At 41.2% G+C, this 12,719-nt stretch overlaps 1 protein-coding gene across 1 annotated transcript in view; it reads right to left on the bottom strand.

The window, feature by feature from the left end:
- The window catches only part of SEC23IP (SEC23 interacting protein), a 28,128-nt gene extending 15,438 nt beyond the window's left edge, over positions 1-12,690 (bottom strand). The window contains exons 1-11 of the mRNA XM_060274785.1: positions 12,432-12,690; positions 9,572-10,086; positions 8,506-8,698; positions 6,952-7,145; positions 5,993-6,082; positions 5,588-5,708; positions 4,691-4,780; positions 2,736-2,877; positions 1,091-1,299; positions 704-822; positions 163-318 (exon numbers count right to left, since the gene is read on the bottom strand). Coding sequence (XP_060130768.1) covers positions 163-318; positions 704-822; positions 1,091-1,299; positions 2,736-2,877; positions 4,691-4,780; positions 5,588-5,708; positions 5,993-6,082; positions 6,952-7,145; positions 8,506-8,698; positions 9,572-10,086; positions 12,432-12,627 — 2,025 coding nt within the window. The 5' untranslated portion in view covers positions 12,628-12,690. The remainder of the gene's footprint in view (positions 1-162; positions 319-703; positions 823-1,090; positions 1,300-2,735; positions 2,878-4,690; positions 4,781-5,587; positions 5,709-5,992; positions 6,083-6,951; positions 7,146-8,505; positions 8,699-9,571; positions 10,087-12,431) is intronic.
- Between the last annotated feature and the right edge of the window lie 29 nt (positions 12,691-12,719).

Genomic DNA, 12,719 nt, shown 5'->3' with positions numbered 1-12,719 from the left:
CCCTCTTTCTGCCACTACATCCTTACCACTCGCATGAAATTAGGCAAAGGACCACATGAACAAAGTTAAGGTTGCCCACCCCTGGATTACACATTTCCACCTTTTGTAAAATTAGTCGACAGTCCATTTTAACTTGCTACATTCCCGTGCTAATGTAAATACCAGAGATTCTGTGTCAATCTTCTCCTTTTCAAACGTGCTGATGTACTCAGACAAGCTAAGCATTTCCAGGGTTCTTTGCAAGGTTGGAATATCATCCTCCACATCTTGCTCATCGTTGGAATGTATAGAACCAGCAGAATTAGACTCTGCTGTCATCTTGAAAGAAAGAAAAATATATTGCGATAAAAAAAAAACAATTCCTAACAGTATGTGGAAATCAAAGGTATATCCAGGGAAATGTAACTAAGCAATAGCCTTATTCAGGTTATTATTGCAGTGAATAAGAGGCCTGCCCCGTTATGCATCATTCTTGACAGCTTCTGCAGATACCCTACCCAACCTTCTGCAGCAGATACCCCTGATCTTCCAGGGATCTTTATTTGCATGAAGCTGCCACATGCAAAAGGCAGCCCATAAAGTATGTAGACAGAGCAGATTGATTAGGCTGCATATTTCCAGTGTTTTAAAGATGGTTTAAACAGTTAAAAGAGCCACTACTGCCACACAAGTTTTAAGGAAAATTGCTTTTTAGCACAAATACCTGCTGATCATATTCAGCCGCATCCTTCCCAATACCATTGGTAGCGACAGGAGCCACAGAATTAACTGTGGAAGTCCAATCTTTCTGGTTGGACAGGATATCAAATAATATTAACGCACCTGGAGAAGCAAAACAAGATGTTGCAGGAGAGCATTAATCTTGTCCAAACTTAAATAGAAAGACGTATGCTGAACTCTTGGTCTGTTCTCTCAAACATATTTATAGTTTCAGACGACCTAGAGGTGTTTCCTGCATGTAAACCAGATTACAGCAAGGGTGTGTCCAAGCCATCACAAAACCAAACATTGGACATCTCTCAAGAACTGTGGAATTTTTAAAAATAGTTTTTTGTTGAAAGAGCTTATCATTTTTAAGTTGTAGCCTTACCCAAACTATGACCAGCAACAGAGATTCCTCCTTTAAAGTCAGGGTTTCTACTCATGAAAAGTGCATAGAGACGGTTCATTTCCAGTCCTACTTTATCCACAATCGTTTGACAGTAGGTGGGGCTATTGTAAAACAGTATGTCAAGTAGAGTCTCGTTGGTGAAATGACGAAGACGTCCAATGGTCGGCAAAGTTATTTTTTTAATATTCCTGGGAACAAAAAAATCAATAGATTAATAGCCAAGTCATTTTCATTACATGACCAAAGAGCTTAGCTAAAAACAGGATGATCCCAATAGCTATTAGTTACAGTCAAGGCCTTCCAACTTCCAGAGCAGATTTGGGGTGCAGCGCTTCCCTCCCTGTTCCACTAACATAAGCCTTACAGTCAGCTGAGCAACACTGCTGGATACAAGCCCTACCATTTATATAGAGTCTGCACTATATAGTACCATACTTTTCACTCTATTAGACACCCCCATGTATAAGACACCCCACCTATTTGGGGGGACTCAATTTTAAGAAAATGAGGGGAGATGGCCCAAAGTTGTTGAGCCCCTCCCCCCACGCAGCTGTGGGCAGGAAACACTCCCTAGATCATTTCCTGCGTGCAGGTAGGGAGTGTTTCCCTCGTGCAGCAGCACGGAGGGAAGTTGCTGGTTGGCCAGAGGGCAACTTCCCCCAATACTGCTGTATGCGGAAAACGATCTAGGGACTGCTTCCCGCGTGCAGTGGCATCGGGGGAAGCTGCGCGCCAACAGCCAGCACCCCCAGATCGCTCCCCGCTCACTGTGGCATCAGAAGTTGTGCACCACTAGTCAGCGCCCCCAGATCACTCCCTGCGTGCAGCGGCATCTCCCCCCCCCCCCATGCCACTATCCGTTTATTGGACGACCCCAGTTTTTTGACATTATTTTTGTGTCAAAAAACCTCATCCAATACACGGAAAAATGTGGCATTTTGACTAACATATGGTTATTTTGTTGAAAAAATTGTTTTTTTAAACAAAATATGTACTAGTATAGTAAGATTCAAGGAAATGCTAATTTACATATTTTGGCAGGAATGCTTCTAAGATTCTTTGTAGTGAAATATCAGCTATTTCTGTCTATGTAATCTGATGCATCAAATCTTTCATATATTTTTATTTAACAATATTCATATACTGCAAAATGAATGAATATATAGCTAGATTAAGAACAGTTTCTTTAAAAGATTAAGAACAATTTGTTGTGGTTGGATGTAACACTAAACTGTGACTAATCAATAGCAGAATCAAATGCTTCTCATCTTATTGTAGCTGCACCAAAAAAGAGTGCAAGTCCTTTGGCTTGTTTCCATTATGATAAGCCACATAACTCTTAACACAATTACTTTATGATCACTTTTAATAGCATCCGCTAAACCAGATTCAATGTTCTCTTTTATTTTAATGAGACAAATATAGTGAGGGATATAGGACTATTCATTCTCAACCTGCAATACACATTTGAGCAGTTTTCAGTTAGAACATTCTATCACATTATTGTCTCAGCAGCTCATCTCTGGGACAGTGATCAATGATCAAATAACAAGCTAGCCCTGCTGAAACATATTAGAAGTTTGGAGAATAACTGTGTTTTGGTACTTCAGTATTTTAGACCTACCTATCCACCCCGGTTGCATCTCCATGCAGAGTACTATGCCAGTGAACTGGCAGGAACTCGACCCTGCTCACTTTAAGCTCCTCTACTGACTTTCTAAAATGCGACTGCAACAATTTCAGAGACACTGTCCGAAAATCATCAACTTTAAAAATGGAAGAAAAGAAGAGGTTAATGTTAACTCCACAAACTGATACCCATTACGTGTGTTCAAATATATTTTCCAACAGTTCTTTACACTTCTGAAGTCTTGCTAATCTAATTAAAAACTTTCCAATTCATAAACAGTATGAAGAAGTGAAGATTTGCAAAACAATCACTACAATACAAAACAAAAACTAAGTCATTAATTAGAGAGAGCTAAAGTTTCACATTGTTTCAATCTGATTTTGCTTTTAAAATCTCATATGACTTTGAAGTGATACCCATTTAAACATTAGAAAGCCACTCTGGGAAAAGGCTGCAGGAGCAATTCACCCCAACTATCCTTGTATTCTTTCCTTCTGACTGAAGGGGTTGTCATGCCTTCTATTTACAAAATAATTACATCAACAAAACTAAATAATGCTGTTTTCCCCTCACTTATCACTGGCTAATCTACCTATGTAGTAAACATTCCCTTCCCTTCAGAAAGAAAACAGCAGTACATCCTTTCATTTCCCCTTCCATCCTAATATATTTTTAATTCAGTTTTAAAACGATATTTTGATGCAACATCCATTGGAGTGATTGAACGGATGCAACATGCAACATCCATTGGAGTGTTACCTTTGACGATAAATACTTAACTACCTGCCATGTGCATTCTGCGGCTGGGAAGCACCCTTGACACATGATATCTAATAAGTGGTGTGCCATAAAAGCCTATGGACCCATGATTATATGCTCCTATGGCAAAGGTGGGGAATCTTTTTCAGAATAACAAGACACATTCCCTTCTAGATATCCCCCATTCTAGGGGGCCACATGCCAAAGGTGGGCAAGGTGAGGGGCAAAAAGGGGGGGGGTGACTGTCACAAGGTGTGTAGGAAAGTGAATGCAACACTTGCTTTTGAACAGTAGGCTACATTCCTGCCACATAAAAGTTTCTACACACACATATTTCCTGTCAGGGTTAATGGCGTTTCTCAGGTACAGAAACTATTTCCAGTTTATCGAAGTAAACAGAAGTTTTTTCTAGCATATTCTTTGTATGTGCAGATGCTGAAGCTGGAACATTCTGGACGGAATTCTAGCTGGTTGGCACTTTTCATTTCTGCTAAGAAGCAAGCTGGATATTGTTTTGACTACATCTCACTTCAAGGTCACTGGGAACAAATATCAGCTACCCAGTGAGCAGTTTCATTTTACTTTCGATTCTCTATCTCTCTGCCTGGATTCTTTCTTTCTCACTCTCAGTGTATTCTTGTATAGTGTTGGATTTTATATGCTGAACTGCTTTTTTTTTTTGCTCAAGATGCACTTTGTCAAGGCTTTGACAAAGAACCACAAGATTCATGCATTAGTAAATTATTTTTAGTAAATTATTACTACCGGTAATTACTCTTTTGCGTCCAGTGTTTTTATTGGAGTGCACACTATGGCAAGAGGTCTGCGACTCTGCTAATTAACCACTGAGCCAGAGGTCCCCCAGGACTTGGGGAACTCTAATCCTAACATCTCCATATCCAAGCAAGTGATAGGTATTATCAGTTCAAGGACACACTGCAGAATGGTGTGGAACACAGCTGCTGAGGAGCAGGCCGGGGAGAAGGTGGGAATGGGGTTGGGTACCCCTAGGGCCAGACAGAAAAAACTGGAGGCCTGTATTCAACCCCCATGGTTGATGTTCCCCACTCTTGCATTAATCAACAATAGCGTAACTTATCAATAATATATAAATGGTGACAAGAGTAAATTAGGACACAATAAGATATCCGCAAAAGAAACTCCTGCATACACACGGTCTAAACACACACCGCATTCAACGATACTTCTGAATCGCAGATCACAGACAGGGCCAATGCCATGGACCATGAATACTAGATGATCGATTTGAGACACCTCACCTATAAAAGTAAAAAGAAATAGCAACAGCTTTCAACAAATAGCAATGGGGAATCTCTAGCCTTCTTGGTGTTTCTGGAATATAACGCCCACCATTTCTGACCATGCCAAATGGGTTTGAAGGGACTTGGACTTAAGCAACATCTGAAGAGCCTCAGGCTTCCTAACCATGTATTAAATGCTCTGCGGAAAGGTTCCCTCTCCAATCGAGTCTGAGGCCTTGCCACAAGAAACCAACCAGCATGGCCAATTGGCTTCCAGAGCAGGACCTGGGCTACAGCACAGCTTGCCAGCGAACTACACTGTTAACTGCATAGAGGAGGAAGATCCCCATGTTCCCTCCTCACCCCCACACAACAGACACAAACAGGCTGGTAGCAGGGACTCACAGCTAAATTAAAAAAGGAACAAGTTTGGGAAAGTGACAGATTTTTATATAAATATTTATTACCATCAGATCATATCTCTAAAGGTACATTTGTCTATTTCCATATTTTATTTTATTTTATTTTGATATTGTTGTTCACCGCTTGGAGTGCTGTTTGGGATGAGGAAGCAATTTAAAACTTGTAATATTAATAAAGTAAGGAATAGATGGGAGGGTTCTCCTCCCCCAAATAAACCTGAATTTATCTCCATGGAACTACCTCATTAGGCCCCTTGCTGGCAAAGCCAACCAAATCAGAAAAGTCCAACAAACTCTGCTACATGTAGGGCATGGAAAACGTATGGCCTGCATTCTACCCCATTATTTATTAAGGGGGGGGGGAATAAGCTAATATGAGAGCCCTCTGTCCTAAACCACTCACCATCTGGAATTTCCTCATGATCCTCATCAATTCCACGTTTTACCACTCTTGGCCTAGTCTGCCCATCTTGTATGGTACCCCATTCATCTGGTATTGCAGAAGGCTGGAACTGAACTATAACCTGGAAAAAAATCAGTGGACAACACACTACATTTAAATACTTGGGGTTGCAACCAGAGATGCATTCAAGGAACAGGGTGGGTGAAGAATGACTCTTCTGCATCTCTAGCTCCTAAGGGTCAGGAGATCCTGCAGTGGGATCAGTTCTGGCACTGAGGAAGAGACTGTGAGAAATTGGAAGTGGAGGCAGGCACCTTCCGTGAACAGAAGCTCAAGTTATGCTGAGTTTTACATACTGCTCTAACCACACATGCAATGCTATTGTGCAACAAAAATTCTTATTACCTTAGGATTATGCATAACAATAGTCTCTCCACCTGGAAATTCCAGTCGCCGATGCCACTGATTTGTGGTCACAGCTTTCTTATACTCTGCCTGGAAAAAAGAACAGTTTTGTAAAATCATAAAGAAACTAAGCATCAAGATGTCATGTCAAAGGACAGTGCCATAAACAGCTTATACCACATTCATTTATTGACAGTTCTGTAGTATCAAAACTCCAATATTTTGAATTTAGCTTGCACAACAGAACTTCTCCATCCTCTGATCCGGTCTGTAGTTCCTCATGTCCCTGAAACCTCCTCTGGAGGATCCCCCCAGCTTGCTGCCAGTACAGATTTGGGGGTGGGGTCACAGAGGGGAGGGGTCATGACACATGAGCAGAAATCTATACAAACAATGCTGAATGTCACTGTGTACATTACTGTTTCCATGTACTTATTCAGTGTTTTTCTAGCCTGCCTGCTAACCCAAATTCCCAAGTTGGCGTGCATTTTAAAATACAGAGTAGGATATATACCGTATGTTTCCCCCCAAGCCTCAGATATTCTGTTACTCTGAGGCTGAATCTCAGAGTAGGTTGAACATCAACATAAAGTTCAATTAACCCCATTTAAAGACAAATAGTGGTAGTGCAGAACATCCTAACCTCCTTTATGTTTATTAGAAATATCAGTGAATAACCAGGACTGTGTGGATGAAGCACACTTCACTGATCTTACAACAGTGAGTATTTCAGATGCATCATTATTAATAATAATAATAATAATAATAATAATAATAATAATAATGTTGGTCATTGTACAACACCACCAGCAGTAACAATAGCAATAGTACAGACTGGGATTTTATCAACACTCCACAGTCAGTATTTTGTATCTTCCCATAAAATCTGACCCCTTTCAAATTCCAATTTTCAGTAAGCCATCACACACACATTATTCAGCCAGTTTAAGAACACTCACCTCTAGCTTTTCGCTGAAATCCTCAGTGTAAGGAATAAACCTGCTATCTTTATCTCCCTTATAAAACCAAGTACATCTTCTCACTTCAGATGGCTCTTCTTCCCAATATACAGCTTTCCTCACTCGGTCATAGAGATAAACATCATAACGTCCTCCGTCAGTACTCAGGACAACATTCTCTGGATCAGGTTGCACTAGAAGCATTAAAAATGTTTTATTACCTTGGAATCCTTCAACTGACAAACTGATGCTTATTTAGAAACAAGAAGGAAATATTCACTTTTCCTTCTCTTCAAATTTTATATTAGAACAATGAAACTGAGAGGTCAAACCAAATGTGTTACTGGGAAACTTGGCACCTTTGAAATATTTCTAGACTTGCCATTGCATGTCTCTTTCCCCAGTTGCTCCACTATGTTCACTGGTGTGGATCCGAATGTAGGCAGTCTATGACATAAGGCAATAATTCTGTGATATGATTGTCATCTTCAAATATCTGAAGGGCTGCCGCCTGGAAGATGGAGCAAGCTTGTTTTCTGCTACTCCCAGAGAGAAGACCCAAACCAATGGATTGCAATTACAAGAAATGAGATTCTGATTCAACATTAGGAATAACTTTATGACAGTTAAGAGCTGTACGACAATGAAATGGACTCCGTCAGGAGGTGGGGGACTCTGCTTCATTGGAGGTTTTTTTAAAAAGGAGATTGTATGGCAATCTGTCAGGGATTATTTAGTTGTGATTCTTGCATCCCAGGGGTTTGGACTAGATTACCCTAGTTGGGGTATCTTCCAAATCTACAATTCTGTAAATTGGATACCAGTACTCTGAAGAATGGCATCCAAATTCGACCTATTAGATAACTGGAGCAGATCAATGTTCATTGTTTATTTTAAATAGAATTGTATTCTAATTAAAATATACTCTCCTGAATAACCACCACCTATTTCATCACACCCTCCCCACCCAATGATAGTCATTCATGTATAGTTCTTTATTTGTTCCATTAATTTCTGTTGAATCTAATTTATACAGCCAGGACAAACTTTGAAATTTATCTGCATTTAATGACAAATCAGTGCTCAATGCTCAAAATAAGGTTAGTCAACTTTCCTATTTATAGTCTCCTGGCCAGCAAACTATGCCTCTCTAATTGCTCACATAGAAGTTGCCAAGATGAATAAAACAAAGAGCTGCCTATGAAAACAAAATCAGGACATGGGATTTATACACAAGAGTCAATCTGAAATCTGAATGTGGAACTGACCATATATCACGTTCCCATTTAAGAAACACCTGCATAAGAATATGTAAATATATGCAAATGTATACAGCAGTCTTCTTTGGCCTGGTGCCTTCCAGATGTTTTGGACTGAACACTGGTAATGCTGTCTGCAGCTGATTGGAGTTGCAGACCAAAATGTCTGGAGGGTACTAGATTGGGACGGGTTAGTATTTCTGCCTTCTCATTGTAAATCATCAGCAATTTGTTATTCCTCTTTATTTTCAAAGCCAAAAAGCCATCACATAAATGAAAAGTGCAGAGGCCTTACCAGAGTTATAAACTTCCTCTAGTGTTGTAGAATCTAGGACACTGAATGGCATCCATAGCTCCTTGTTTTCCACCTCCTTGCAGTAAAACCAATGGGGCTGAACTGGCTCATATTGGTTATGTAGTAAGATGGGAGGTGCTTTCACCAAAGGGCCTGCTGACATGGGAGCCACAGCTGACTGAGGTGAAGAAAACTGAAAATGAAACCAGTTTAAATATATAAAATTCTTAATTTGTATAAACACAAAATCCACCGCCCTCCAGATTACATTGATCATGTACATTATTATCATACATTTATACAATTCTAGAATTGGTCAGATCCAACAAAATGATCCTGAGATTCTTCATTCCATACATTTGATTACTATGTCATTAAATACAAGCTTGATTCAGAGTGAGGGGTTCCTGGTACCTTCTCCAAAGCCCTCTATCAGCATCCAATTCAGTGCAGGTTTCAAAGTTATCAAGTTGAATGCAAAACCTAATTTGTGTCTGTATGTGTAGGCATGTTTGTATTTGGGCCAAATATTTTCTAATGTCTCTCATTTGATTTGGTTAAATATTGTCAATACTGTCTTCCCTGATGGCTGATGCCAGTTCATAATTATTCTGGTATTACAGTGGTGCTGTTATACAGATATATTACTTTATTTCTACTTTTTCAATGAAAAGCAGTCTAGACGTGATTTTATTAACAAAAATTAAGAATATTCCATATAATCAAGAACAATCTTATTTTCCTATTTTCTCTTTGCCCTGTGATCTGGCAGTGTTCTGTAAAGTTTCAGGGAATGTCTAGACTCTAGAGCGTTCCAAAAGGCAGCTTTTGTAGCATAACTCTCACTGTTCATCATACTAAATTAATGCTGTAAAATACTGCTGTTTCTTATTTTCTCTATCAACTGATCAATATTTTCCGATTCTCTTTCCCTCCCCATGAATTTAGTAATTACTACTTTGAACTAATGGAGGTGCTGGAAGATGCAGGGCAGGGCAAGCTAGGTCACGAGAGGACCCTTAAAAGTTTTATACCAATTCCAAAAGCTAAAAATCACTTTCCATACCGGTGGCAGTGTCCCTGGAGTAGCATACATGTGCATAGGTGGTACAGAGACTGGAGGCTGAACACTCTGGGTGGGTGTTTGTGTCTGTTGAAGTTGTGGTGGAGTGATGTAAGGATTAGCTCTACTGCTTAAAGTAGTATGGCGATATGGGTTGTAGCCTTGCTGCGATATGGCAGGAGGAGGAGTTGAGAAGCCAGTTGGTGGAGGACCAGTGTATGAACCAATTCCTGAAGCAGGTGGCGTATTAAAAGGCTGTGATTTGGAAAGAGGAGCTGAGAAAGCATTTGGCCCATCTTGTGATCCAGGCAGAAGTGGGAGAGAAACTGAAGTCTTAGAGAAAACAGATGTTCCAGCTTGGGGTGGGGATGTTGCGCCTAAGGATGGCTGCCCAATGCTTCCAAAGGGATCACTGCTGCTAGGAACTTGGGAGAAATAACTGAAAGTTGGTGGGGGATTAGGATGTGCAGAAGTCTGCCCCAGGAAGCTGTCTTCTTCACCAACATCAGTGGTATCGTCTACAACAAAGGATACAAGGATTATTGAAAGAAAGGGAAGCTTATGTGGAGAAACTATTGGTAGTACTGCCCGTTTTAAACATTTCCCCCTAAATAGGAAAGTTTATACAGTCCCGTTCCTTTCTTGTTCACTGCAGCACACTATCTTGGAGAACTGAGACTTTTCCTTGTATGAAGGTTTTCTGGTTTCAGTTCCATAAGCAGTTTTGAATCACCTACTAAATTGACAAAATCGCTTGGCCAACTAACTCGCTAGCGCTTTTAATGTGTTAGGCTTATGCATACATCATTACTTAAAAGAACTTTCTGAGACACGCTTTCAACTGCTTTGCATACCACACTAAGAGATATATTCTCCGTGGTGACACTCCAGCCCCTGGACTTTTTCCATTCTGATACAGTATTTACAAATCGTGAGTCTTAACATTTTTTGGAAGCACTGTGAATACACTTTATTTAGATACATGTTTGCTGAATGGTAATATATACATTTTTTACAAATAGTGCATTGTGCTTTTAACATTTCTCACAGGTGTTTGTTAACAGTGTGGTGTGATTCAGAGAGCATGCCAATTTGGGATACATGCAGGAATACACACTGTCAATGTGCACCCCTATATATATCTTGGCTGTACCTGCAGATGAATTTTAATTGCCCAGACATTTAACTCAGTTCTTTAGAACTGTGCTTTCATGCTTCCCTCTGGATGAATTGTATACTTTTCTTTTGAAAATTACTTCAAATAGTAACAAATAATGAGAGACTTCAAAGCAGGATGTCAAACATTGCAGTGTTGTTATTTTATTTCCGTTCTTTAATATGTCTTGCTATTCTGCCTTTTACACTACTGTCACATTTAGACATAAACACATTTACAGCAAATACTATTTTTTGAACTACTTCCTATTAAATAAACCTAGAATTTTCAAATGACATTGCTAGCTATTCCTAAGCATAAAATGCAATTATTCCCAAATGTAATTAGCTATAACATAACCTTCATTTGCAATCTCTCACACTACCCAAAAGGAAATCCAAGCTTCCAAAGGCCTCTGAAATACACATATCAATGTCTATACGGTGGTTCCTTGGTTTATGAACTTAATCCGTTCCAGAAGTCTGTTCTTAAACCAAAGCATTCTTAAACCAAGGCATGCTTTCCCATAGCGGCGGGGGACTCAATTTACAAACGGAACACACTCAACAGGAAGCAGAACATGTTCTTATTCCAAGGCAAAGTTCACAAACCAAAACACCTACTTCCAGGTTTGCAGCGTTCTTAATCCGAGTTGTTCATAAACTAAGCTGTTCTTAAACTAAGGTGCCACTGTAGCAATGTCTAAAATGAAGCATTTTGCTTTTCCTAAGAGGTTGGGGGGATCACAATCCACAATTTTAGTCTAATTCACACCAGCAAATGATTTATCATCAAAGGTAGTCACATCATCTTCAATAAGCACAAGATGAAAAGAACAGGATATACAAATAAACAAACCCTATTCTAAAAAACTCTTAAGCGCAAACAAAAAGTAGTGAGGACTGGCTGTGTAGCATGAGCTGCTGGATTTTAGAACGGTTCCAAAATGGAAGGCAGACACAGCATAAAATCTACCTGTAATCCAATGGAACAGGCAAAATGAAAGTGGATGCTAGGGCTCCCACACTGACAAGATAATCAAGAATCCACCCTGAGGGATTAACGAAGCACAGAGCTTGTTATTGTTTTCACAAAGAACTGCAACTCTCTGGAGGAGTTTGAAAACACCCAGTGACAAACTTTCCCCAAAATTCAGCACAAGTAATTATATTCTCTTTAATGCTCTTTTAGCATGGACTTGATCTCATCTCAGCAGGTGTAAAGCACTGCTTATAGGGAAGGGGATAACAGTACCAGAGCCTGTGTGACATCTCTATGGAAAGGCTGAGAGGCGACCATTCACATCAAGAGCAACTGGTAGAAGACCTGCAGCCGGCTCTTGGCCGGTGAGGCTTCCGGCTCATATACGCCACTAGCGGGTCCGACGTCTGGCACGAATTAAGCCACGACACCTTCTCGATCACTGGCTTCCTTTCGGAGGCATGCAAGCCACGTCCCTCCCATGTCCCTCCAAAGGAAGCACTTTCACACAAACAAGCTTCCCGTGCCTATCTGCCCAGTTTGCGAGTCCCCCGCGAGATGGGCTACACATCCACCACCTGCAAACAAACGGGCGCGCGTTTTCACCTGCCCACGAGTCCCTCGGGCGCGGGCAACCCACAGAAAAGCAACCCTGATGTGTGGAGGGGGGTGGGGTGGGAAGAAACCTACGAAGATGTCCAAGCCCCCACCCCCCGGCCGAGTTACCTGCGGGCAGGAGACCAGGCCCCGAGGCGCCTGCAGAGGCGGCAGCAGCAGCTGGAGGAGGCGGAGGGGCTTGGCTGACGGGGATGAAGGGAACCGTGAAATTGAACTCGGTGGCCGACGAGGAGAAGAGCAAGTTCGTGCCGCCGCCAGCCGAGGAGGAGCCGCCAGCCGCCACGGAGGCTTTCGGGGTAGCCATGGCTGTGGCGCTTCCACGTCTCAGGGCTGCCTCTCGGGTTCCTCTGGCGGCCGGGCCGGCCCCTTCCGCCCGCCCCTAAGATGGCGGCGCCG

Source organism: Zootoca vivipara, chromosome 5 (assembly GCF_963506605.1).
Source record: "Zootoca vivipara chromosome 5, rZooViv1.1, whole genome shotgun sequence".
In the NCBI taxonomy this organism is placed as follows: domain Eukaryota; kingdom Metazoa; phylum Chordata; class Lepidosauria; order Squamata; family Lacertidae; genus Zootoca; species Zootoca vivipara.
This window is presented reverse-complemented; position numbering and strand designations above follow the sequence as displayed.